Source organism: Pithys albifrons, chromosome 12 (assembly GCF_047495875.1).
Source record: "Pithys albifrons albifrons isolate INPA30051 chromosome 12, PitAlb_v1, whole genome shotgun sequence".
Lineage (NCBI taxonomy): Eukaryota > Metazoa > Chordata > Aves > Passeriformes > Thamnophilidae > Pithys > Pithys albifrons.
Window position 1 is genome coordinate 2,831,680 of NC_092469.1, and position 27,004 is coordinate 2,858,683.

General features: G+C 49.2%; 3 protein-coding genes across 6 annotated transcripts in view; 1 reads left to right on the forward strand and 2 right to left on the reverse strand.

Annotated features, from left to right (window-relative positions):
• Nucleotides 1–2,462, forward strand: part of GARRE1 (granule associated Rac and RHOG effector 1) — a 61,802-nt gene extending 59,340 nt beyond the window's left edge. For both annotated transcript variants that reach the window (XM_071567204.1, XM_071567205.1), the window contains one exon: nucleotides 10–2,462. In XM_071567204.1, coding sequence (XP_071423305.1) covers nucleotides 10–333 — 324 coding nt within the window. In that variant the 3' untranslated portion in view covers nucleotides 334–2,462. The remainder of the gene's footprint in view (nucleotides 1–9) is intronic.
• Nucleotides 2,463–3,183: 721 nt separating this feature from the next.
• Nucleotides 3,184–5,781, reverse strand: SS18L2 (SS18 like 2). Its single transcript, XM_071567206.1, has 3 exons — nucleotides 5,655–5,781; nucleotides 4,995–5,071; nucleotides 3,184–3,701 (listed from the first exon to the last, which is right to left on the reverse strand). Exons 1-3 carry the CDS (start codon nucleotides 5,775–5,777, stop codon nucleotides 3,614–3,616), a joined length of 288 nt encoding a protein of 95 aa, XP_071423307.1. The 5' UTR covers nucleotides 5,778–5,781; the 3' UTR covers nucleotides 3,184–3,613.
• Nucleotides 5,782–6,779: 998 nt separating this feature from the next.
• Nucleotides 6,780–26,713, reverse strand: LSM14A (LSM14A mRNA processing body assembly factor). 3 transcript variants are annotated; one of them, XM_071567237.1, is made up of 10 exons: nucleotides 26,395–26,713; nucleotides 19,065–19,228; nucleotides 17,751–17,883; nucleotides 15,990–16,109; nucleotides 14,305–14,481; nucleotides 13,941–14,003; nucleotides 13,187–13,366; nucleotides 11,582–11,753; nucleotides 9,835–10,063; nucleotides 6,780–8,555 (listed from the first exon to the last, which is right to left on the reverse strand). In XM_071567237.1, the coding sequence occupies exons 1-10, from the start codon at nucleotides 26,513–26,515 to the stop codon at nucleotides 8,532–8,534; spliced, it is 1,383 nt and encodes a 460-aa protein (XP_071423338.1). In that variant the 5' UTR covers nucleotides 26,516–26,713; the 3' UTR covers nucleotides 6,780–8,531. The 3 variants fall into 3 exon arrangements, with proteins under 3 accessions (XP_071423338.1, XP_071423336.1, XP_071423339.1); XM_071567235.1 differs by having other exon boundaries at nucleotides 15,990–16,112; XM_071567238.1 differs by lacking the exon at nucleotides 13,941–14,003 and having other exon boundaries at nucleotides 15,990–16,112.
• Nucleotides 26,714–27,004: the final 291 nt, after the last annotated feature.

The following is a 27,004-nucleotide window of genomic DNA, read 5'->3' on the forward strand; positions in this document are numbered from 1 at the left end:
TTTGTGCAGGAGAACAAGACGAAGACGTGGCCGCCGAAGGCGCCGTGGCAGCACTCGTGCTCGGGGGCGGGCGCGCTGCCGGGGCCGGGCTCGGCGCTGTACCCGCTGGGCAGCGCCGGGGGACAGTGGGGGGACCCGCTGCCGCTGCTGCCGCCGCCGCTCTGGGGCAGCGACTGCGCCGCACCCGCCGCGCTGCCCTCGGGCTTCGGCTACGCACAGCAGCAATCCCAGCAGCCAGCCCAGCAGCCAGCCCAGCACAAACCCATCAACAAGGGCTTCAAATCCTTCCCGGTGAAGCACGAGCGCCGGCCCTCCTACCTGCCCCAGTACTGACCGGGCCCGACAACACGTGCTGGCACTCACAGCCGGGGGCTGCACCCGGCTCGGCTCACGGGTGGGAGGGACTGAGGGCCTGGGGACACAGACAGACTGACAGTGCTGAGCAAACACGGCCCATATGTTTGTTGGTGGACATGAAACAGCCCAAAACTGTGATGTAGAAATGCTTTTAAAATGTGTATATTGCCTTTACTTTCAAAACATTTTTTTTTCTAAAAAGAACTGCTGAAGGACTACCATACAAGAAACACTGTATTTTATAGCTATTTTTCATATAGATTTATAGTTAAACATCTTACTGAAACACATTGAATATGTTGGAGCAAATATATAGTGGTCACTTTGCTCAACACTGTTTGTGTTTAACTTTATAAAGGACAAGCTGTAGAGCCTTTGTATTCTCATCAGGGCCCGTGGGCAGCTTTTTTAAAATGAAGTGCAAGAGCAGCTTTTCCTGTGCCACACAAGTGAGTTCTTTGGGAACTGCTGCAGAAACAGTTACAAAACGGGTTTTGTGGCCGTTTCCTCACTCCAGGCTCAGCAGAACCCCTGACCCTTGTGTGACAAACGTTGCCTGAGCCCCGTGGGGGTGACTGGCTCTGGAACACACCCAGTTCTTAGGGCAGCGCTGGGCCAGAGGTGTGACCCACGCGGGGTCCCGCAGGGTGGGAAAGCAAAGCCTGAGAGACTACTCGCTTTTATTTAAAGTCTTATTTCAGATGCTACAGTTGATTAAAATTGTGAGCTGGCTCAGAAGATACTAAAACTGAAACGTGGGTAGCAGTTAGTTAAAAGAACATTATTTTTTTTAAAGGATAAAGTAATTATTTGCAGTCAATATGTGCCATTAAGTGAACCTGTGGAATTGGGAATAATCTTCCAGCCAAAGTGGATCCGGGAGAGTGACTGGTGCTTAAAAATTGAAGAACAATGGTAAATATATGTACAGCTATCCCACTGTATATGAACTGAGATTACAGAAGATTCTTTATATAGTTAGAGCTTATTTAAATTTTCATATTTCATCTTTGAAAGAGTCTAAAAAACCACAATATTTTCTGGTATAAGAGTTTTGACAGTATTAATCTTATTTTTGTATTTTTCTTAAGTCATATCATTCTAATATGTTAACTACTAGTAAAGTGGGTTATTAGTTCTAACTACATAATTTTTCAATGAAGATAAAGCACATTCGTTGGTTTTGGTTTTACAAACTAAGTACATCTATATCTAAAGATACCAAAAAATAAATACATTATATATATATATAAATAAAAAGTATACACAACACTAAAACTATTAAACATGTGGGTATTTAAAGCCCATCCACCTTTTTTGTTTGTATGGTGACGGGCTCTATTTGCAGGCCCAGATTGTTACCTTTTGTGCTGTTTGAGGATGCCAATGTTGCCTGTATTTATGATATTGTCACCATGTTTTCTGAACTTCATACTTACCATGTTTACAAAGATCTGTTTGCTGTACATAGACTTTTTACAGTAATGTGCTTTGCACAATCAGTGTGGCTTCTGTCTGTAAATTGTTAATGGTCTGTACTACTATAATTTTGAAAACCCTCCACTGAAAATGTTAGTGGTTATTTAACTTGATGAATGGTTTTGAGTTTCCTGAATCTTGTCGTTTAGATCTGATATTAAACCCTGGATTTGGTTGTACTTACTGATTATTCATACTAAGACCAAAATGGAAGTTAATGAAAACACTTACTTTTGAACTTTTTTCTAACAAGTGCCAAAATGATTGCTCTAGTTTTTGCAGTTTATTCATAATTACAATGCTGTCAAGTTCCTGGACCTCCATAAGTGAATTGCAAACCCAGAACGTTTGTCTGCAGTTTGACCACGTGGGTGCTACTCTGTCCTCTGCTTCCCATCGTTCTGAACACTGGTGATTTTAAGAATTGTTGCACTTGGCAAATGAGTCTTGCCCTTAACCTTCACTTACACTGCCAAGTGCAAGGGTTTGGTGCTTGGTTAACTTACCCTAATTGCAGTGCTCCTTGTGAATAGCTCATGCTTCTGAACTGGAACTGTACAGTTTGTATTTTAAAGCTTCTGTAAAAGTAAACTATTTGCTTTATTAAAGATATACATTTAATAGGTCATACCTGTTTAAAATATGCACCTTGCTGAAATGAGCAGCACCTTAAACTGTAATTTTGGTTTGTAAACAAAGATCTTATTTCATTAACATGGGATTATTTAACAGTTTGAAAATTGTCAACTGCCTACTTACTGACTCCTCCTATACAACCGAACTTCATGCACTGTACAATCTGGAGCACCTTCAAAGCTGCTTTCTCAAGGAAATGGCACCGAAGAACAGGACCCAGACAATGCCCCAGCAGGGCCTGTGGGCCAGCAGTGCAGAGGGACACTGCCAAAAGCAGCTGGTCTGAGGTTTCAGCAATCACAGAAAGGGGATGGTAGTGATCAAAAGCAAACCGTGTCCCCCTCCCCACTGCTGCCAAGGCTGCTGGCTCAGCTGGCGTTAAGTGGCCCTGGGCTGCCATCCCCGGGTGGGCAGGGCTGCTGTGCCCTCTGTGCAGCTGCCCAAAGTGCTGACACAGCCCCGGGAGCCACACCAACCCCCTTGATTGTGCAGGAATCTGCTTGTTTGGGGGGGCTGCAGCACCCGTCCCTTCAGGCACAGAGGGAAAGCCTTGGCACAACTGGGGCTCGCTGCAATAAAGGCTCTGTGTGTCCCCTGCCCTTCTCTGCTGAGTTCTGCAGCAATCCCAGCAGCCCTGGGAAAGCCAACATTTGCTTCACTAACTCACTGAGCTGCTCCTTTGTTACCACATCACATTAATGCAGAATGTACTACAATTTACAAAGAACATCTTTATTCAGCCACATCCTCTGATACAGACCATACAACAGGCAACATGTGCCTGCCTTTGTCATGCTGGGGGTAGGAGGCACCTGCTGAAATGCTTACCCTGCTATTACAGACTTTAGTCATAAACCAGGCTCTGCTCCCAGCAGTGCTGTCGTGACAGCCAGGCTGTTCTGAGAAGGGCACTTTTCTCAGAGGAGAAAAGGGAATGTGATAATTATCACCCCTAAGTTGTGTTCATTAAAGTAGCAGGGGCATCACTCACCTAATACACAAAAAACTACATTCACATTTTGCACACAGAAGTACAGATCACTCTTTGCTTGCCTTTCAAGACCACACCTTCCTGGCTGGTGGAGTGGGGCTAAACTCAGTACCCATTCTGCAAGCAGCAGTGCTGGTGTCCAGGTGTCAGTCAGTCCACAGTCTTCTGCGTGCTGGGCGGGGTGCCATCAGCAATTGTAGCTAAATAAATGAGGTTTCTGTGCAGGATGTGCTGGTACCTGTGAGAGAAGGAAACACAGTACCTGGGTAACATGTTCTTTTCTAGCCAACTACCCACTCTTGTCACTGCTGCAAGCTGATCAGCACTGCTGATAGGTAAGGAAGAGGCAAACTAGAGTAATACATCAGGGGAAACATCGTGTTCCTTATGTGAATGCCTGCACAGTGCTCCAAGTGCGCTCTTACAGCCGAGCACTCTGACCGGCATGGATACTAAGCAGCACATTCAGCTCGGGTCTGATGAACGCTGAAAAGCTGCAGCACTGCGGGGAGCAGGGGAGGAGAGGGCTGCCCGCTGGGCTGTCGGTGTGTCACACGCGGAGTGTGTGCCCCGGCCCCGCCCGGGGTGTGTGTCCCGGTCCCGCCCGGGATGTGTGTCCCTGCCCCGCTCGGGGTGTGTGTCCCGGCCCCGCTGGGGGTGTGTGTCCCTGCCCCGCCCGGGGTGTGTCCCTGCCCCGCTCGGGGTGTGTGTCCCTGCCCCACCCGGGGTGTGTGTCCCGGTCCCGCCCGGGATGTGTGTCCCTGCCCCGCCCGGGGTGTGTGTCCCTGCCCCGCCCGGGGTGTGTGTCCCTGCCCCGCCCGGGGTGTGTCCCTGCCCCGCTCGGGGTGTGTGTCCCTGCCCCGCTCGGGGTGTGTGTCCCGGCCCCGCTCGGTGTGTGTGTCCCGGCCCCGCCCAGGGCGTGTGTCCCGGCCCCGCCCGGGTGTGTCCCTGCCCCGCTCGGGGTGTGTGTCCCGGCCCCGCCCGGGGTGTGTGTCCCGGCCCCGCCCGGGGTGTGTCCCTGCCCCGCTCGGGGTGTGTCCCTGCCCCGCTCGGGGTGTGTGTCCCGGCCCCGCTCGGTGTGTGTGTCCCGGCCCCGCCCGGGGTGTGTGTCCCTGCCCCGCCCGGGGTGTGTGTCCCTGCCCCGCTCGGTGTGTGTGTCCCGGCCCCGCCCGGGGTGTGTCCCTGCCCCGCTCGGGGTGTGTCCCTGCCCCGCTCGGGGTGTGTGTCCCTGCCCCGCTCGGGGTGTGTGTCCCGGCCCCGCTCGGGGTGTGTGTCCCTGCCCCGCCCGGTGTGTGTGTCCCGGCCCTGCCCGGGGTGTGTCACACGCGGGCGGGCAGAGCCCCCGAGGGCCGGCACAGGACTGAGCGCGCACCCTCCAAAGCCGGCGGTCACTGCGAGCGGGGCAGCTCCGCCTTACACATCTGTGCAGAGGATTTCGGGGAGTGTCCCCCAAGGCCCAGCAGAGCCCTGGGCTGGGAGCCCCGCGGCACTCGCGCTCCCGGCCCTGGCCCCCGCCCGCCCGGGCACTCACTGCACGCAGTCGGTGGCGCGGCCCTTGTTCTGGTACTCCACAATGCACCGGATCAGCTGGTCGTTCTCCTCCAGCAGCTGCGGCAGAGAGTGCGCTCAGCACCCGCGCGGCCCCGCCCCGGCTCCCGCCCCTGCCCTGCCCCACCCAGCCCGGTCCTGCCTCACCTGGCCCGGCCCGGCCCCACTCCGGCTCCCGCCCCTGCCCTGCCCTGCCCCACCCAGTCCGGTCCTGCCTCGGCTCCCGCCGCGGTCCCGGCCCGACCGCGCAGTCCCCGCCAGCCGCGGCTCAGCCCCGGCATTTCCCGGCCCAGCCCCGGCCGTTCCCGGCCCAGCCCCGGCCGTTCCCGGCCCAGCCCCGGCCGTTCCCGGCTCAGCCCCGGCATTTCCCGGCTCAGCCCCGGCCGTTCCCGGCCCAGCCCCGGCCGTTCCCGGCTCAGCCCCGGCCGTTCCCGGCCCAGTCCCGGCATTTTCCGGCCCAGCCCCGGCCGTTCCGGGTCCAGTCCCGGCATTTCCCGGCCCAGCCCCAGCCGTTCCCGGCCCAGCCCCGCCCGTTCCCGGCTCAGCCCCGGCCGTTCCCGGCTCAGCCCCGGCCGTTCCCGGCCCAGTCCCGGCATTTCCCGGCCCAGCCCCGGCCGTTCCCGGCCCACTCCCCGGTGCTCACCCGCTGCAGCGTGTCCTGGTTCACCTCGGCCTTGCCGCGCTGCCCCTCGGGCACGAACGCCACAGACATGGCGGACCCGCCCGGCCGGAGGCGCCCCGCGGCCCCGCCCCCGCCGCCTCCCATTGGCTGAGGCGGCCGCGCACGCGCAACGCGCCCCCGGCGGGACGGGAACGGCCCCCGGAACAGACAGAGCAGAGACCGGACAGACGGACACGGCACAGACAGACACACAGCACGGACACGGCACAGACAGACACACGGCACAGACAGACACACGGCACAGACACACGGCACAGACAGACACACAGCACGGACACGGCACAGACAGACACACGGCACAGACACACGGCACGGACAGACACACGGCACGGACAGACACACGGCACGGACACACGGCACGGACAGACACACAGCACGGACACACGGCACAGACAGACACACGGCACAGACAGACACAGCACGGACACACGGCACAGACAGACACACAGCACGGACACGGCACAGACACACGGCACAGACAGACACACAGCACGGACACACGGCACGGACACACGGCACGGACACACGGCACAGACGGACACACGGCACAGACACACGGCACGGACAGACACACGGCACGGACACACGGCACAGACACGGCACGGACAGACACACGGCACAGACACACGGCACAGACAGACACACGGCACAGACAGACGGCACAGACACACGGCACAGACACACGGCACAGACACACGGCACAGACACACGGCACAGACAGACACACGGCACAGACAGACGGCACAGACACACGGCACAGACACACGGCACAGACACACGGCACAGACACACGGCACAGACAGACACACGGCACAGACAGACACACGGCACAGACAGACACACGGCACAGACAGACACACGGCACAGACAGACACACGGCACAGACACACAGCACAGACACACGGCACAGACACACAGCACGGACACACGGCACGGACACACGGCACGGACACACGGCACAGACACACGGCACAGACAGACACACGGCACAGACAGACACACGGCACAGACACACAGCACGGACACACGGACAGACAGACAGACGGCCCCGCCCCGCCCCGCGGCACGACAAACCACGGCCACAGAGCGCTTTTACCCAACAGTTTATTCTGGTTTCAAATAAAAAACAGCCGGCGGGCGGGCGCGGCGGGGACACCAGGGCGGCCCGGCCACAGCCCCGCCCGGAATGCACAGCCGGAACACCTCGGACAGGAAAGAGTTATTGCAACAGGACAGCACTCGCCTCTACGGCCAAAAACCTCAACAGGTGTTCAGAATCATGACTTGTGGATCCCAAAAGGCAGTTGTTAACATGCAAAAAACATTACTAAACAATATTACCTAACTTCTACAGCTGTCAAATACTTGACCTTAATAAGGAAACCAATTACAAAATACTTCCTTGTAGTGCTATACAAAAGTTATAAAATTAAGATTCTATCAACCACTTTTAAATATTCCAATTTTTCAACAGTGCAGTTTTCCACATCTTTATCACCACTGAACATTTTTAAGTAAAAAAAAATAAATCAGCAAATTAGATCAAAGTGATGTAATCTTTGGATCCCTTTATTCCTGTGGCCTTCATTTACATACACAGACACAAACGACCAGGTTTCTATTTCAGCAAATCAGAAAGTGGCCACCACTCCCCCTGAACTGGCCCAGAGCCATCTGTGACCTGGTGGCCTCACACCCAGAGCCTCCCTGTCTCCAAGCTACGGTCTAGCAAAATGCAAACAACTTCAAACACTAAGAATTCTTTAAATTGCTCATGTCTACAGGTATTACAACAAAGTTAACATTTCAAGAATTGACAAATGGAGACAGACTTTCTGCCCAGGCACTCCAGGAGAATCACCAACTCATGTGCCTGGTCCATTATTAAAAAAAGTTAATATTTCTCACTAAGTAAAATTAATTGCAAATCTTGACGTATGAAAATTAATTTTCTCCTTTTTTTGAAAATATCTCCTTAACTTGGTCAAATCCTGTGATATGCCAGAAACTACAAAATCAAATTCTTGCAAGAGCAATGCAGTGTGTATCCAGTCTCGTGTAATGGAAGAACATTTTCAAAATTTCATTATAGTCCAAATATAAAATCAAACATTTAAGCCTGAAAAGCTGCTAAAGAAAAAACCCAACTACTTCAGTGTTCTTCAGCATATCAACTTCTGCAATAACACAGTATGTTTGCCGACTTAAAAATGTTTATTCTTTAAAAAATTAGTTGCTTTTTATACAGCTATACAAAGTTTGTAATGTTTCTTTGGCAATGGGATATAATGGAATTTTACAACTATATAAAAACTTTCCTTTGCCTAAGAAACAGTATTTACTGTGTGTACATATCTGACTGACAAAGCAAGTTTTCTACTGTCCAGCACCCCAGTTGATACAAGTACAACTACCTCAAAAGGGATATTACAGGATTTCCAAAAAACAACCTTCAGTGGGTCAAAACACTCACAGTATCGACGGCCTTCTGCATACAATTGTCCTTACAACTTGAAGCAATTATCAAATACAGTTTAGTAATAAGAAAAATCCCTTCAGTGATGAAAAAATACTTAAACTCCATCGAAGTACTGCTTATAATTAACTATACATAAGAAATTACTCATCCTTCTGTCTCAAATATATTTAATGCTCACTGTTTTCAAAGATGGCCATTTTTCAAAAGTAACTGCATTACACCCCTTTGAAATTAAATAGTTAAATCCCAGTGCTGGTGACAAGTATACAGCAAATTAACTTCATTCTTTGCAGAGATCAAAACTACTTCTCTGAATCAAGAAGATCTAGACGTTCACCCGGCTTCAGCTTTCCTGCAGACTATGCAGCAACTTTGTTGTCTTTCTAGAGGGAACAAAGTACAGAGTTAAAATCCCCGTGGATTAACGGGGCAGCAGCCGTGCCAGCAGATGCACCGTGGTGGCCACTGCCCATCCCTGCAGCAGAAAGGAGACCAGCTGGCACCTGCCCCAACACCCTCAGCCTGGCACACGCCCAGCAGCAGCTCCTCACTGACTACAAGGCACAAATCCACAGCCTGGGCACCACCTCCCACTCATCTGGAAGGCTGCAAAATTCTTTTATTCAGAAATTCAAATCATTCATCTTCACTCCCTCATCTCCATTCATGTTCAGCTGTTGAAAGTTTTTTTAAATCACAGGACTTATTGTTGCAATCTAATGGAGGAACAGCTGAGGGACAGTCAGAAAGCTGCTGGGATGAAACTCCCTTTTTAATTTAAAAATGCTTAAAACTTCTAACAGCAAACAAGGTTTTTCACTTCCAAACTCTTATCTGCTTAGCAATGAACGACCAGAATTTGTCCTGTCCCAGTCAGAACTGTGAGAGCCTACTTTACTTGAACCAGCCTGGGTAACTCTCTGATTCTTACCAGCACACCAGTCTACAGGACTTGTGCCAACTCACAAAGAATTCAAAAGTTTGTTGCACACCAGAAGCAAGTTAAATTGTTCCCTCCCAACCTTTTCATTTCACATCTGTAACACTTGTATACAACCTGCAGAACTTATTTTTTTTCTCTTTCCTTCCCGTCCCCCTCAACGCCAGCCATCAAGTAACTCTATTTAGGGCATGTGAAGAAAGGCAGCTTTACTTTGCTGGCTGTCAATAATAAGATGATGATACAGAATCATCATAGAATGAATTGGGTTGGTAAAGACCTCCGAGATCATCAAGTCCAACCCTTGGTCCAACTCCAGTCCCTTTACCAGATCATGGCACTCAGTGCCACGGCCAAGCTCAGCTGAAAAACCTCCAGGGATGGGGAATCCACCCCCTCTCTGGGCAGCCCATTCCAATCCCTGAGCACTCTCTCTGCAAAGAAGTTTTTCCTGCTCTCCAATTTCCCCTGGCAGAGCTTGAGCCCATCGTGCCCCCTTGTCCTATTGCTGAGTGCCTGGGAGAAGAGACCAAGCCCCACCTGGCCAGAACTTCCCTTCAGCGAGTTATGTAACTAAAATTTCAGCATTAATACACTCCAATAATGTAGCTCAGAAAAATACTACTCAAGCAGTTCTATTTGCACACGAAAGGTAAGAGCAGGGGTTTGTTTTCCCCACCCCTCCCCAGGCACAGCACACAGCGCCCTCAGGCACCGCTCACCCTATATTCGAAGTCAGCGAACTCCCTGCCGCCGCGGGCCCCCCGGAAGGCGCCGCGGAAGCCGCGGGGCGCGGGGAAGGCTCCCCTGGGCGCGGCCCGGCCCCGGCCCCCGCGGAAGCCGATGACGGCCCGGCCCCGGTAGCCGCCGCGGCCGCGGTTGGGGCGCAGCGGGATGCCGAAGGTCTCCGCGTTCAGCCGCCGCTCCTCCGCCCAGGTGGGTCGCCGCTCCCTGCCGCACAAAGGAGCACGGATTGGTGCCAGGCACAGCTGGGAGGAGCACAGCCTGGCTTGGTCAGAGCTCCCCGAGAGCCGGGAACTGGTAAAGGACACATTAACCACTTGCAAATCTCCCCATTATCCCTTCCTCAAGAGCCGAGGTGTCTGCCACAGGTTCACGAACTCATCAAAAGGGACGTGTTACAGTGTCATTAATTGGACATTAACAATGTAAAGAGTTTCCCACATAGGAGAGCACAATCTGTATCCTCCTCATGTAGCATCATCTAAAGCCAGAAATAGTTTGTAGTTACAGATGTTTTATCTGGCTGTCGGTAAAACAAACAATCCTCCTCCCCCTCCTGTCATTCAAAATAGGTCAGCAATCCACATCCTCGTGTCTAATAAAAATGCAACAGCAAAAGATAAGCGTTAACTCTCCTCAGATGCTATCTGCCCATTCCAACGACTCTGCCGGCCGAGACAGTTACGTAATCTGTTAGAAACCATTCCCAAAGCAGGGCCGTAATTGATTTAACTGAAGTGTGTTGTAGTTTGGGATTATTATGTAAATTCTCTCCCCTGCCACTTAACTGCCCAGGCCAGCGGTTAACAAAAGAAGCAGTTAACTGTTGATCGCTGGGGTGGGGACAGGTTTGTCTCTTTTGGGTTTTTTTTGGATATTCTCCCCAGTCTTGGCTCGGCGGAACGGGGGAGTGGGGGCTCGAAGGAGGCAGCTGCCCTGCTGGTTACTGCTGGGGTTTTCCCTGGCTGTCTTGCCGCTGCCCACCTCGGACTACTTTTCGTGCCGTGCTGTTGCTGCTACCTGCCTTGGATTTGCTGCTGGTTGCCCGTACCTTTCTGCTTCTTGGACGGGGAACACAGGGGGAAGAGACTGAGTCCATCTGAAAGCCCACTGCTCATCTGTCTCGCTGGAGAGGGATTGAAACTCACTCTGCAGCCAGCCGGGCTGTGACAAGGACACTTAAGTATAACCTTTTCTCCCGCAGAAAAAACCTGCTGGGTTTTGTTGTTGTTTTGTTTCTTTTGTTTTTTTTTTCCTCTCTTGTGGTGTTGGGGAAGTGGGTTGCACTAGTCTGTTTACATATATATATATAGCAGTTATCCTTCTTGTATTAAAATTCCTTTTCTTAAATTTGATAAAGAGTGGTGTGATTATCGTGGAGGAGGCCCCTCCCCTGCTTGTGGGTAAAACATTTTGGATTTTTCCCCTCAAACCGAGACAAAGTGTTAATTTAGTAGCAAAGCAAAACAAACAACATCCACACACTTAAGTAAACCTGGAAAGGAGACCCTACAGCCTGTGCTGTAAGTTCTTTTCCTGTTAACATACTGCACTTGCCCACAAAGAAATGCTGTGCTTCGTATTCCTGTCTTATTCTTGCCCACTGCATGTGGGAATAAGCTCTAAGCACTTCTGACTCCCAGCTGACTGTAACAAGGAGCACTGCCAGTACCTCATGACAGACGTGCATTTAGCAGACTAAGGCGCTTCCCTTGCAGGCCATACCTGTTGTCATCACAGGAAATGTTATCAAAGAAGGATTTGGTTTTGTCATAGTAGCAGTTGGGTCCAAGTGGATCTTCCTCATCGGCATTCCCTTCACTGTTCTGGGTATCAACACCTGAGTCACCTTTGTCTTCTCCATTTACAGGCTTCTCTGGTTTCTCAAGTTTATCTTCTGAAAAATACAAAGTAAACAGAAGCCTAAAAAACCAGCACTATTAACCTATTCCCAGACAGAAACTATACTGAATGCTCAAAAATACAAAATTCTCCACATAATGCAGAAGTCAAATAATTTGACACACTAATTAGGATGTTTTTGCTGCTGCTGTGAGGGGGTTTGATGTCCTCCATATTTTCTGTGGGTTTAGTTAACAAAAACACCTGTGGCAGAACAGATTTGACAGCCATCTATTTTCTACCCTCTTCGCTCCCTCCTTCTCAGACTTAAGATCCTCACTCAGTCCATCCCCATAAAAGCCATTCCACGGTTTTGTTCATCCCTGTTGTCCCTCTCCTTTGCCTTCTGGCTTTGCTGTAACCTCCTTTCACAGGGCCAGCATTCAAGCTATGCCATGGACTGGCTTTGCCATGTATTTCTCTCCTAATAATGCCTGAAGTTCAACTGACTGTTTTGACAGGTACTGAAAACAAGGCTGATGTTTCAACAGAACCAGCTATTACTGCCTTCAAGTCTCATTCCTAAACGATCACAGCTTAAATCTCATGATGCTGTGCACAAACTTGAGATAACCGGCTCAGCTATTCCACACCACACACAATTACCAGTCTCACAACCCTTTCTAGAGCTGTCTGTGGTTCGCTTTCCCTTCCCTCCATTATTCTAACAAAGCAGTACCAACAGCAAACCATCACCTCATTTAAAAATGATCCAGAAAAAGAGGCAGCACCAGGGAACAGATCCTGGGGGACTCTGCACTGAAATCTGACCATTTATTCCTACCCTTTGTTCCTCAGCTTTCAGCCAACCATTCACTGCAATAGGGAACCTGTATCAACCTGCCACGATTTTGTCCAAAAATAGGAGCAGCAGCGTAACAAACAGGTGGCTGGTCACAAGGGAATGAGGTAATCAGTACAGAAGCCTGCTGGAAAACAAGTGCTGCCAGTATGCTCTCTAACTGCTCCTGGGTTGCTTTGGAAAAGGGTACAAGCAAGAAAATGCCAGATGCTTTCAAACAAACTCTCCTGTCTACTACAGCAAAGTTCTGATCCCAAACTCATGTTTTTCCGATTGCTTTCGGTCTATAATTGATATTTTAGTTTTGGTCTAATAATTGAAAACATAAAATAGGGGGTTTCTTTTATCGCATCCTTTCCAGAACTTTAAAGTAACAAACATTATTGGAGCTTCTACTCAAGTAATCTGAATTTTTAACAGACTTCACATATGCTAGTTAAAATTCCTTCAAAGCTCAAACACTGGCCCAATTAACAGATGATCCCAGTTTACTTATTAATAAATTCTTTTGTGACTGCAAACCAGACTTATTAGGCTATGCCTTTTGTAAGTTCTTCTCCAAGGCAGAACTAAAACAGCAAGACATAATTTTTCCATGCTCGAATTTAAAGCAGAAACAGGCTCACCTTTTAATTTAAGTTTATTATGAAATTCTCTGTCAATTTCCTCCTTGTTGAATTGTGCATTTGCACTTTCAAAGTCGAAGTCCTTCTCAAACTTCATGGGGCCGTCCCTCCTGATCCCGAACCGCCCTCGGCCCCCCCTGTGGCCGCCGCGGCCCCTCCGCGCCGAAGGTGCCCCTGGAACTGAAGAGAGGGAGATTCTGGTGGGGATTTTATGGGCATTGCTTTTCCTTTGAGGCTGGTGGAGGGTGGTGGGTTTTTGCTTTGCTCTCTAATTCCTGGGCTCATAGGCTGGGACTTCATGCAACCTCTTCCTGCCCTTCTGTTCTTAAAAACCACATCAGAGCAGCTTGTAAATTGTGAATTCACATAGAGAAACACAACAGTAGTAAATTTGGCTACTAAAAGACTTTCCAGAGGTCATTAAAAGCTTTTTTTTAAAAAGAAGAGTTAAAATGTTAGTGGCTTTTCAGTCAAGTATTTTTTAGAAAGGTAACAGGCTTTGTTTCATGCTATTGTGTTTATAAATCCATGAATACTGCTTGGTTTACATTTTTATTCAAATTGCTTCATTTAGAGCAACCAGAAGAGATTTTTCTCTTTCATGATGACTTTAAGTGCTTGTATTTCTGGGACACAATGCAAAGTTGTTACCCACTAGAAACAAAACGTGAAAGAATTCATGTATTTTAGACTATTTTAAAAAACTTAATGAAGTTTGAAAACAACGATAGCTATTTCTCAAAACAAGATTTACCAATTTGCCGTTTGTTTTCATTTCTGAGTTCATTTTCTGATCTTGAAACCTTGTGTGCTTCAGCTAAAGTTGGAAATAAAAAAATTATTTGTTTATCCAATTAGGTATTTTTGATCATAGTTTTGTATATATAATTCAGATTTTAAAAAAAAGAAAATCCAAACCTTTAAGTGTAAACCATAGGTTTATGATCATAAAATTAAAAAAAAGTAATTTAGAATATATGCTTGACTTTCAAAAGGAGTATGTATCTAATGCAGGCTCGCTGTCCAAAGCCAGCAGGAAAACTCCTGCCTGTTCCCCTTGGGAAGGGCACTGGCTGTGTGTGGGAGGGGAGCAGCTGCGGGACAGCCCCCAGCGCTACCTCGGCGGTGCTCCTGATTCTCCAGGGATTTCTGGCCAGCAGACACCAAGGGCCTGGTGGGCACGGGGCTCCTCCTCCCCACGGGGGCCGGGGCGGGCAGGTGGGCTGAGGCTGTTTGTACTGCTTGTTCCATGGTGGGGCTCCTTCTCAAGTGATCCATCTGAGGGCTGGAACGACCTGGGGAGAGAAACACAACCACCAAACCCCACAGTTATTTCTCAGCTACAAATGTGAGTCACTGGTCTCAACCAATCCAGACCTGCCAGAACAGCTGTGTCCAAAGAAGAAATAAATATTTCTGCACCCTCAGATCCACTAATCCAGAATGAAGGGTATTTAGCAATACCCCTTCCCCAGACTACAAGAAAACAATGGGTAGGACAATTAATCCCTCCCAACCCATCCAGGATGTGTGGAATGAAAGTTTCAGATTCATTGGAGGCAAAAGTTCACAGCATCAACAGGTAAATCTACCAAGAAATTAGAATAGGACTCAAGCACCAGGAAGTAAAAGAACAGGCTGTATCCTGTAACAAAAACTAAACAAAAGAGAAACCAAAACCACACAAAAAAAAAAAACCAAAAGTCCAACACCAACCAATAAAAGCAACCGTATCACACTTGCAACCTACAAAGAGGAACAGTATTTTTAAAAGCAAACACACACAGAAAAACTTGTTGCTGCCCCCATGAAATTTGTGGTAGAATGTATGTTCATCTGGAGCATATGTGATGTATGAAGTCCAAGACTCACAGGTTTTAGCTTCAACTACAGAAAACCAAGGTACTTTTTCAGAGGAGAAATGCCCAGCATGCTTTCCCCCCCTTCAGTTAATCCAACAAAGCAGAACCTGTTTTGGGCAACCCACTGAACTGGTCCTAGAAACACTCCTAGTGGATATACAAATCTCAGCTGGAACTCAGGAAAAAAACCTGTTTGCTGTTAAGTGTTTGGACTTCTAACATGACTGTGTAATTTACAAACAGCATTAGGATAATATCACAGCACACATTTTAATGGCAATGAAGAGTGGAAGAGCAGCAAATAATGGTGTCTGGGATTTTGGGCAGCAATGTTAACATATCTGCAGGAAAGGTGATGGTGCTCAATGTTTAGTTAGGTTTTGGGGGGGGTTGTTTGGTTTTTTTTTTACTCAAAATTCATCAAAAATGTCCTTTTTGCTTCACTTTTTTTTCCAAAGTTGCACAAACTACCCACAGTTTCTGTTACTCCTAAGCTGACCTAAGTCACATCTGTATCTCTACAGCTGATCAGGTCTGTTCGTGCAAGAAACCACAATTAGGAATCCAGATTTCACAACTGAAATGTGGGATCCTTCAGCCTACAATCAGTGGGAAGCATTCAGAGTTTTGTCACGTTACCAACAGAACAAGAGAACTGAATTTCCACATGCAGCTATTTGCTGACATTATTCCACTTAGTGAGTCCTACTCCTCAGTGGATGCCTTAAGGACAACAACAAATGTGTTGCTACCTATGGAGCACTCCAAGATGTAGAAAAACACATTTAAAGAGCAAATACAAAGCCTCCAGGGCCTTCTGGCTTTAATACCAAGTGTTTTCATGATAGAATTTGGCTGTTTCATTGGCATTTTTGGGAATCACCCAAGTCATGGCGGGACAACTGGTCAAAAAAGATCAAAGTTTCTAAAAAAGATCTTACCTTGAGACATCTGTGTTTTTAGTGATCTTGCATCTGTTGCAAATGCAGAACCAACTGCTGTGCTTTGGGACATGTTAGCACTGCCTGAGGAGTCTGTTCCAAAAGATGTTAAAGAACCTCCTGCTTTGGAAGAAATAATATAGTTGTAAACACTGATTTATACCTTATTCCATTTTTTTTAAGTAGTACTGATCCATAAAGCCATGTGAGACAGTTATTTTAAAATGCACCTAAGTCTGCCCTTCCCACACACTTTTAGTTTAACATATGTATGCACAGTAAGTTGGTAAGCCTGGAATTTTTTAATCTAATACAAAAAATGAAAGAGCCCTTCTAACTTCAGTATCACAAGTATTAATAAAACAGTCATGACAGCATCTTACTAAGCAATAGATTTTATTGCTATATTTCCTCTTAACATCCTGTCAACAAAAATATGACTGCCACATCTAATTAACTGGTATCAAATTAGGGCCAATTCTACAGTCCTCCTTTCACATGGCTAACACTTTCAGTACCACGAGTAGCACTGCTGCCATGACAGCTACAAGACCAAGTTCTTGTGTGAAAAACTGAAATGTGAAATACAAAACCCTCAGGAAGGAAAGCTGCTTGGCAAGTCTGCATCTGCAGTATAAAGGAACAAGTAGCCCAAGCAGCTCACAGACACCTCCAGCAGGTATTTCACACCCAGCTAACACCTCTGACTGCTGGAGGGCTGTGCTGAATCACCCAGATCCCCAGTTAGGGCACACACCACTTGGCCAGCCTGGGGTAACCAGCACAGCCCTGGGGCTTTAGTGCAGGGGCTGCTTCCATCCCCTGTGAAAGGTAATGACCACACACACAGGATAAATTCCTGATATAGGAACCTTTTCCCACTCATCCCTTTGAGATAGCTGTTTGATTCTGAATTGTAATTGCTTTCATTTGAGCTGCAAAGACTATGAAAAACTCTCTACTTTTAAGCTAAACTGCAGGACATGCATACTGAAGAATCATAGAATGGATTGGGATGGAAAAGACCTCCAAGATCATCAAGTCCAACCCTTGGTCCAACTCCAGTCCCTTTACCAGATCATGGCACTCAGTGCCACAGCCAGTCTCACTTTAAAAACCTCCAGGGATGGGGAATCCACCCCCTCTCTGGGCAGCCCATTCCAATGCCTGAGCACTCTCTCTGCAAAGAAGTTTTTTCTGCTCTCCAACTTCAATTTCCCCTGGCAGAGCTTGAGCCCATCGTGCCCCCTTGTCCTATTGCTGAGTGCCTGGGAGAAGAGACCAACCCCCAACTGGCCAGAACTCCCCTTCAGGGAGTTCCAGACAGTGCTGAGGTCACCTCTGAGCCTCCTCTTCTCCAGGCTGAACACCCCCAGCTCCCTCAGCCTCTCCCCACAGCACTTGTGCTCCAGTCCCTTCTCCAGTCTCGTTGCTCTTCTCAGTTGGGTTGGAAGAGATCTCTGAGATTATCAAAACCAACCCTTGATCCAACCCCACTGTGATCACCAGCCCAGGGCACTCCGTGCCCTGGGCTGGTGATCACAGTGGGGTTGGATCAAGACATGGTGGATTCTCTGTCCCTGGAGGTGTTTAAGAGGACACTCAGTGCCACATCCAGTCCCTTCTCCAGCCTCGTTGCTCTTCTCTGGCCCCGCTCCAGCCCCCCAATATCCTTCCTGAGCTGAGGGCCCCAGAACAGTCTCAGGCTGCCCGAGGATGAGGCAGTGCTGAGCCCGTGGGCACTGCCCCCTGTGCACCCACCGACCCCGACGGCACCGAACTGCTGCCCCACGAGCGGGCTGGGGCTGAACTGGCTGTAGGCCGGCATCCTGCCGAACGGCCCGTACGACCCCACCGACTGGAACGACGACGCGCTCGAGGAGCCCAGCGACGACTGCAAAACACAACACAGCAGCAGAAACACGGATTTACACAAACAGTTCTGCAAGGCAAGAAATGGAGGAACTCTGCAAAGCATATTCACAAGTATGTACAGAGCTTAGAAAGCACTTCTACCCAGACCTGTGAAAACTGAGCCATAACATTCTGCAGTCCTCTCCCCAGAGCCTCAGACACTGGGCTCTGTTGTCAAACACGCATATAAGCTTGGTTAGCAAACTTGGAAAGTGTAGTGGCTTTTTCTTTGAAGTTTCAAACCTCACAGGAACAAGAGGAGACCCAAACGTACTGGAGGAGGGTGGGGCTGTTATTGGGGCTGGCAGTAATGCAGCTCCACAGCCTCAACTACCACTGACAGAAGGAGCTGCACCACATGTAGCAAAAGTCCTTAGAGGACTGCAGGGGTACGTAACAAGGAAGTATCAAGAATTTTATCCTAGAGAATAGTTAAAACATAAGAATCATAAACACTTACATGGAATTATCAAGCTCCATTTGAAGCCAGAGTTTCCCTCTTGCTCTCAGGGATGATTTTAAGATACCCCATAAGCACAATCCACAAGCCAACAAATTACCAAGATGAAAGATAACTATTTCTGCCAGCCCATTTACTATGAAACAACACAGTGATTAATCCTGGAGGCTTCAAGCTGTAAGTTGCTCTCCCTTCAGCAACCAAGCACTCCCCTTTCCAAGAACTGCCCCTTTGGACGAAGCCTGATGAAATAGGTAGATGAAATGCAGGAAAGTCACAGTCAGCAAAAGAAGCTGAACATTGGAATTAAAATAAAAACCAACCAAACAAAAATCACTAATGACTTGGACAGGTTTCAGTATCTATCCCATCTGACTTACACCAAGTCTGCTCTTTCCAAGAACTGCTGCATACTTGTCCTCCTAAGCCAAGTCCCTTTGAAAAAAGGTATCAAGATTCACAGAAAGTCATTACTGTTTCTGAAAAAACAGCACCTTTGGTATCTAGTGCACTGTGTTAGATTTCAACCTTCATTTTCTCAAGTTAAAGACATGATTGCAAAGAGGAAAATCTTCCCAGAGTTCCTTACACTGTGCTGTGACCTTTACAGTGACAAACATTTCAAACACTCAGCTAGAGAGCACTCGAAGCCACCAGGTTAAATCTTCAGCAACAATTACCGAAAAGATGTTTGGCCTTACCTGAACAATGGCAGGGTCCTGAGGCAAAGAGCACTGAGGCTTTGGGGGCTCACAGACAGTCAGGTCTTTGATGTCACTGCCCCGGAAAATGATGTACTCGAAGACCTCATCGCGCGGGGGGATGGGCCTGTCCGTGGGTCTGTCCTCCGTGCCAAAGGAGCGAACTGCAACAGCGGGAGGGGAACGGGAGACACCCCAGTCAGCAAAGAGGGTTCAAACATGCTGCACACACCCACAGCTCCAAAGAAACTGCATAAAATTTGGTTGAGGAAAAAACTCTTATTAAACAGGCAGAATATTTTTATCAACTCCTCAGGCAAAAACCAGTAACTGAATCTTAAAAATTTCAGTCATTAACCACGTTGGAAGACTGAGACATCACTTCTGCTAATCACTTCTGTGTTGAGTATTTCAGCTGTTTGGTGAGGGGAAGGGGAAGCAGCAAGGCGGGTTTTTGGCTGGTAAGTCAGCCCTATGAATCAAGGAATACATGAGTTTACATATTTCATATTCTGTACTTGCAAATCAGGGGAAAAGTATGTTAATACTAACAGAAACTGGAATATTAAAAATTACCCAAAGTGAAGTATTTCTCAATGGATTCAAAGGCTAAATTAAGATTAATCACACCAGAGGAATTCTGTGGTACGAACACAGAGTTTTCACTACACAAAATGCATTCTCTTGTAAGGTTCATACGATCTGTGTCATACAAAGCAGACCCACTGGGGCACAACTCTGTTCCTAAGGAGGCCTGCAAAGTGTGCAGCATTCCAGGTCATTGTATGTACTTAGCTGAATTCCAACAGTTTTCCAGTTGCACAGCAATGAGGCTTATCAAGCTCTTCCTTCTGCACTACCTGCAATCAATCCCTACCACTGTGTGTGGCGTCAGTGACACCACCACTGCCCTGGCACTGCCCTCTCACAGACTCCTCCTCACTTTGGGACTGCCGGCCCTGGGTGAGGGCACCCAGTGAAACACACAAGTAACTAAAGAGAAACCTCTCCAAGAGCTGGAGGTTTGTAAGCAAAACTGGGAGGGAAAAAACCAAACCCCCCATATCATGACAACCACATTCAATCACCATCTCATCCACTCGCAGCAGCTCCAACATGACTGGTTTTGCTCCAGCCTTTCAGACAAAAGTGTTTGTTTGCTTTGTAAGGTACTGTAGGTTATGCTGAGAAAAATCTGTATTTTGCTTTAATTTACCAGAATTAGATTTCCCTCCTTTTCAGATGAATCAACATTTTGGAGACATCATTAGGCACTTATTTGCAGCCATAAAACAATTATTGAAGAAAAGCAGAGTTTCCTGCAGAGCTGCACAAAGTGATACTGAGTCATTTCTCAGGCTTCACCAACCATCTTCCATCACTGCTGCTTCTGGGAATATTGCACAAACAGAGCTTAACAGGCAAGGATTACATCTTTTTGAGAAGCATAATCAGGGGTAAAGAGATCACGTCCACACCGCAGTGAAAAGTAACAACACTAAGTGGTTACAAGGATTTTGTTCATTCTTGTATCATCTGCTGAGCTGACTTTCCATCAACTTTCTATTTCTGAGCATCTGACAGTCTCCTCTGAATGGTACTATAACACATGAGCACTGTGAAAAGGTGCATCCCCCTTGGCAAACTGTATCCAAAGCTTAAGGACTTACAGAAATTAACCCAAAGCAGTGCACAACAGCTTAATAACACTATCAGTGGCCATGGGCATCACTGCAGTTCACTCCACTGCTCTTTATCCATCAGGCTTTTCTGTTTCACTGTCCTGACCACAGAGCCCTCATCACTTTCTGGCCATCCTGTACCCTATTTGTGACCTAACTAACAAACTGAGTTGGACTTTCCCTCCATCACTGGCCCTGCTGTCTCGGTAAGCCAAACCAAAGTTGATGTGTGTTGCCTCTCCCTGTCCCACACTGAAATGCCTTCTCTAGTAGCCACTTTGTCTAAAAAGGTGCACAGAAATGGCCAGAGTGTGATCAGTGAGTTCCCAAAGCATTTCACTCTCTAGCCCAAGTGAAGGAACTGCTCTGCAGCAGCACCACATCAAAGGGCAGTGAGTCAGAGGATTGCATCTTGCCTCCACATGGAAATACAAACCTGATGAACTGCGGAAGAAACATGCTTTGAAAGTACTTCTCTTAACTCAGAGCTATGCTGGATGGGTAAAGTATTTTAATATTAATACCAATGTCACATGACACAGAGGAGTTTTAACACTTGGCAATCCCCTTTCTCCATTCCAAACCAATCCAAAAAGAGTGAACAACCTGACTTTCATCTAATGGCATCTCAAAAGAAGTAAAAGGATTTTACTATATGTCAAAAAGAATTTGCATTTCTCCCCATCATAAAATTAGCATAACATCAAAAGGGAGTATTTTCAATGCCAAAGTCAGAATTCATCTTCCAGAGTTTCAGCTGCCTATGAAGATAGCTCAGGACACTGGTAAGGTGGACAGTGGTTGGCCATAAACACATCAAGACCAGCTACCAAGAGTTTGGCTTTTTCCCCCTCCCCCTCCCCTCCCCAAACCAAACTGGATGCAGCACAGCTTTCTGCCAAATATAAACCCCATTTCGGCCAGTGAAGATTTGCTCTGCTGGAGAGGGGGAAGCAAACTCCTCTCCTTGCAATTCTGCCCTGCCCTCACCCCAGCAGCAAAAATAACCACAAGTCCAGTTTCCTCCTAAAGCAGGAGCCAGACCCTCCCGTGCAGTGACCTAACCAAGGGCCGCTCGATGCTCCTGCAGTGTCTGCCCCGCCCAGGTGCTCAGAGGGGAGTATAACACAGGGAGCTGAAGGCCACCTGTAGGATTTTGCAAAGGCACAGCTGCCTTTACAGTTTCCCTTTCTCAGCATGGGTTAGGATTTAGTATAATCTCAGCTCATTAAAGTGAAAACTCCAATATTGAAGGGTGCAGTACAACAGCATTTTAGAAACAGCTTTTCCCAAGGTTTTGCATTATCAGAAACACTAAGTTGCTTGGGCATCAAACCCCCAGGATTGCAGAAGAGCAGCAGACTCAGAGCTCTCTCCAGCCCTGTCTCAGGGCTCAGACTCCCTCCTTCCTCCAGAGCAAGGTTCAGTGCTCATATATAGGAACATACTGAGGAGCAAGAGGAAATGGAAACAAGCATGTGAAAGACAACACAGTCCTACAACCCCCCCAGGACTGCGCTAAACCCAGTTAGTCTTACCCTGGCAATTTCAAGTTTGGTCTTTGTTTTGGTTTTTTTAAAGAGCCAAACTGGCTTAGGGAGCTGCAAACAAACAGGCAGCCTGCACATATTAAAAGCAAACTTACTGTTTATCAATGTAAATACACACAATTCAGTAGCTATCTAGAAAGACACTAACCCTGCTAAGCCTAAGAGGATTCATGTATGTACTTGCACCAAGCAGTTCAACCCATTTCATCTTAAAGTGCTGTCAGCAAGTTTTTGCACAGGTACTGACTGTGTTACTGCTGCACTGTGTTTGGATGTGTATTACCCGTGGCACTGCTGCAGAACCCAGAGGCAGCACCACAGCCCAGCCCTCACTGAACAGACACGGCCACCTGTACACTCACGGCGGGCACTGGCGCACAGCGCTGTTCAGGAGCCCCGTCACTTCCCACACCACCACGGGGCGCTGCTCCCACCCAGTGCCAGCTACTCCAGCCCGCGCACAGCCCGGACACTCCTGCCCTCCCCTCGCGGCCTGCGCACAGGCACAGACCAGCTCTGCTCCACCCCCCACGGGAAGGAGGCACAACTAAAGTGAGACCCCACAAGTGGGCAGGTCGTTCCCACTGCCCTGAGAACACGCTGTGGTGCCCGCACACCACACGGCAGGAGAGTGAATGTGAACGGCTAACTGAGCCCACACTCCCCTCCCGGCAGGAGCAGGGAGTTCACAGGAATGTGAGGGCAGCACCCACGGGGGGCTCTGGCACAAGGAATTCTGCTGCTGTGACACACAGTGCACAAGCCAGGGCTGGCACACCCCCCTAAACCTCGGGACATACAGGGAGCATGTCACTTAACTGACTAAAAAAAAATCAAGTTATAAAAATTTGATAAAAACCTTGAGCCTCCACAAGAATTTAATTTTCTTCTGTCTATATTTTTGAGTCTTTCACTTGTAACTAATATTGTGTCAAAGTCTAAAAGGAAAGTTTTCCTTTTCATGTGTCATTATACCTTGGAAAACACTATCACAGATGGTTGAAAATGCCAGAAATACCAGTTGTTTAACTACTTCTTACATTACCAAAAGCTATTTCAGTAATATCTACCAACTGTAATTGTTCCAAATGCAACTCTCGATGGTGCAGCAGCTGAAAAGTGAGAATTGGTGCACTATGCCAGATAGACACCACATAATTCATTTTTGTGTCTCACATGCCTAAGGATTCCCTACTGCTGAAAGGAACAAAGCTTTTTCCATCCCAACACAGATATTCTCACACAGCATACCTGCATTAAAAATAACTCTCTCTAAATCAGTGTCTTGAAATAGAAAATCTATGTATTACAGTATGAAGGATCACATCTCATTTTTAATGCCACGTTTAAGATCAAGCACCACGATCATTCTGTCACTGCCCCAGGCAGGGCAGCTCTTTCCAGCAAGAAAACTAACTGTGGCTTGCAAACACTGCTCTAAATTGGGTGGGCTTAATGATTTTTCAAAATTATTAATGATTTTTTAAAGAAATAAATATTAATTAGACCCATGAACCAGAAAGGCATTTCAAGTTAATTTAACCTGAGGCTTGACAGCAGCAGTGAGTGGCTCCTGGTTGCAGACACTGTCTCTGGAGGGCCGGCAATCCAAGGAAAGCACCTGTGCCAACACTGCTGGAGAACCTCAGGAACTGCACAGCCTGCTCAGTGCTGGGAATGCAGCTTGCCTGGGTGTTCAAATAACCACACACTGTACCGTGCTGTGAGAGGGTGCAGGGATTGCCCCGTCAGACTGCAGACAAAGATGCTGTGCCTGATCTCTGACAGCTGCCACCTCCCCCTGACTCACGGGACACGGGCCACAAGTCCTGCTGTAAACAAAGTGCTGATGAGGAACCAGAGCAGGCTGCCCTCGGTGAGGGAGGGCTGCAGTCCCTGCTGCCAACCCAAAGGTCTTATTTCTGCCTGAAATCCCAGACCATTTAACATAAATGAAGGCATTCCATGAGCACAACTTCATGAGATTAATCTCTGAGTTCAGTTTAGCCCACACAAATCCTGCTGCTGGGCAGATCTGTAGTTATTCAAGAACAGATTCTACCTCCACTTCCACCCTTAGTGTCACAGTTCCCGTTGCAATACAAACATGACAAGCTGCCCTGCACTCCACCCACCTCAGTCCCGTGGCACAGAGCACACAGCTGAGCACCTGAGAGCACCAAGCCATCCTTGGCTGGTTTGGCTCCTTCCAGCAGAAAATCTGACATTTGTGGTAAAGATGCAGGTGGAGCAGGTCAGTTTGACTGCTGGACTCAGCACGGGAAGAGGAGGTGACAAACCCCAGCAGGAGGCCCTGCCTCCCTCACAGCCAGGCCTGGCCTCCCCACACACACTGTCCTTTCCACCAGTGAGCTGGGCCTGCAGAACTCAGACCCTGCAGAGATGGGCACTCTGCTCACCAGCACAGCAAACCCCACGGTCCAACCCCGCCGTGAGCAGCTCCACACTCAGCTCGGGATTTTCACTTCCATGAGGCCTGGACATGCTGGTTAATTCTCGTCTGAACCACAACACTACGTTACAAAACACACACTCTTCAGCTAACTCAGCCAGCGTTACTGAAGCAAATGCAATGGTTTGGGTTTACATCTGTGAAGGGAGACTCATAACTGGAGTCTGATATACCTTAACGTGCACTCTGGCAGATGGGCCACAACACGACTGAACCACTCCCGAGTCGGGCAGGATTGGCTTGGGCAGCACCAAATCAGCCTCATTTTGGACAAGGCTATCAGCAGGCCCTCCAGGATGGGATTCTTTTTCCCAGTGCTTTTGCACAAACCTTACCCATCACAGCATGCAACTGGAATCTCTGAACGTTTATTTTTAATCACAGCATTCATCCTTTTCTCATATAAACCAATACCAGCTGTCCTTTCAAAGCAGATAATGTGACCCAGCAAGGCAATTCAACCTGAAGGCAACTGCAGCAATAAGCAGAAGTCACAATGAAATCTGAGTGCCCCATACAAGAAATGCAAGCCTGGGACCAAACATACTCTAAGGTGTTTCAAAACCCACGTCTCAGAATTTACAAAACAAAGTGAACTATTTATTAAAGAATAAGGGGGGAGGGCGGGGAAGGCCTTAGGGAACTTAACACACAACCAGGAATTGCCACAAAGGCCAGTGACAGCAAACAAGCCACACGATACCAACCGGCAGCCAGGCCAGCTGTGTCACACCACACAGACCGTCGTTAAGCCTCTCGGATCAGCCACGAACTGAGCTCCGCAATCCTCGCTGGCCCAAATATTTCCTTTATACAAGGGGCAATTTCTCCTCCTGTCTAATGGCTGGATAAACCCTCTGCTTTTATATGTGCATTGAGACGATTTAGCAAGACTTTGCAGATTCATTAGGGGTAAAGTAAAACACTACTGAATTTTGCAGAACCGTTTTTATCAAGAGGTTTCTAACAGTTCTGACGGTGTTTTATGCTGAGGGTGCAGCACCACGCAAGAGAAACACCCAAGTCTTTCGGGTGCCCATTTTCAAAGACTCTTTTTGCCCCCCAGTTCACCCCTCAGTAAACGCGTCTTCCTAACCCTCCTGTACACACACGCATAGCTGTATTTGCTGGCCGATGCGTTCTCTCGCACTCCGCAGTGCCGCACAGACCCCGCCAAACCAGGGGCTGGGCCGTGTTTGCCGCCGGCCGATCCCCGCCCCGAGCTGGGGAACAGCCGGGCCGGCCGCGGGCCCGGAACGCCGCTCGGCCGCGCTCCTTACGGCGCAAAGAAAAGCGCCTTGCAGCCTCCCCCTCCTCCTGCCTTTTACGCACTAACTCTGGACCGCTTCCACCGCCGAGGGCTCCGTGCCTGTGCTCTGTTCGGAACTCTGGGAGCAGCGCCCGGCCGGCCCCGCTGCGGGCTGCCCTGGGGGGCGGCGGGAGCGGGGCGGGGGGTGCGGGGCCAGTGCCCCGCTGCCTCCCCTGGGCCGCATCCGCCCCGCCGGGCCCCGCATCCCGCCGGGCCCCCCATCCCGCCGGGCTCCGCATCCCCCCGGGCCCCGCACCCCCCCGGGCCCCGCACCTGCGGGGGCTCCGCGGCCCCACGTCCCCGCCCGTGTGCTCACCCTTGGCCAGCGCCACCGTGGAGTTCTCGGTGTCGATGGTGTACAGGATCCCCTCATAACGGATCTCGGCCTTGGAGATGAGGCTGATCTTGCTCCCGATGTAGGGCGTCCCCCCGCTCATGGCGCTGCTCCTCAGTCAGGGACACCCCCCTGCCCGCGCCGAGCGCTCCTCCAGCCGGGCGGCAGCAGCCCAGCGACCCGGCGCGGCGGTGCTCCCGCGGCTCGGCCCCGCTCGGCCCCGCTCGGCTCGGCCCGGCCTCAGCACGGCCCGCGCCCCGCGCCTCCCAACATGGCGGCCGCCCCCGCCTCCCTCACGGCCCCCCCGACCGGGCATGCCGGGACCGCGCCGATCTCGCGAGATCTCGGGAGGCGCCGCGAGGGGGGCGGGGCCAGCGGGAGAGGCGGGGGGGGGACGGACGGACAGAGACAGAGACAGACAGACGGACAGAGCGATGGACAGACAGACACACAGGCGGACAGAGCTACAGAGAGACCGACAGACAGACAGACAGACGGACAGAGCTACAGAGAGACCGACAGACAGACGGAGCGATGGACAGACAGACGGACAGAGCTACAGAGAGACCGACAGACAGACGGAGCGATGGAC

Excerpts from the sequence above, each read along its gene's own strand:
- SS18L2 (XM_071567206.1), bottom strand. The coding sequence starts at position 5,777 with ATGGGAGGCGGCGGGGGCGGGGCCGCGGGGCGCCTCCGGCCGGGCGGG. Across the intron at positions 5,072-5,654 it reads ACCAGGACACGCTGCAGCGG|CTGCTGGAGGAGAACGACCA; the intron begins GTGAGCACCGGG and ends TCTCTGCCGCAG. Across the intron at positions 3,702-4,994 it reads CGCGCCACCGACTGCGTGCA|GTACCAGCACATCCTGCACA; the intron begins GTGAGTGCCCGG and ends CTTCTCTCACAG.
- LSM14A (XM_071567235.1), bottom strand. The coding sequence starts at position 26,515 with ATGAGCGGGGGGACGCCCTACATCGGGAGCAAGATCAGCCTCATCTCC. Across the intron at positions 19,229-26,394 it reads CACGGTGGCGCTGGCCAAGG|TTCGCTCCTTTGGCACGGAG; the intron begins GTGAGCACACGG and ends CCGCTGTTGCAG. Across the intron at positions 16,113-17,750 it reads GTTCGGTGCCGTCGGGGTCG|CAGGAGGTTCTTTAACATCT; the intron begins GTGGGTGCACAG and ends TTTCTTCCAAAG.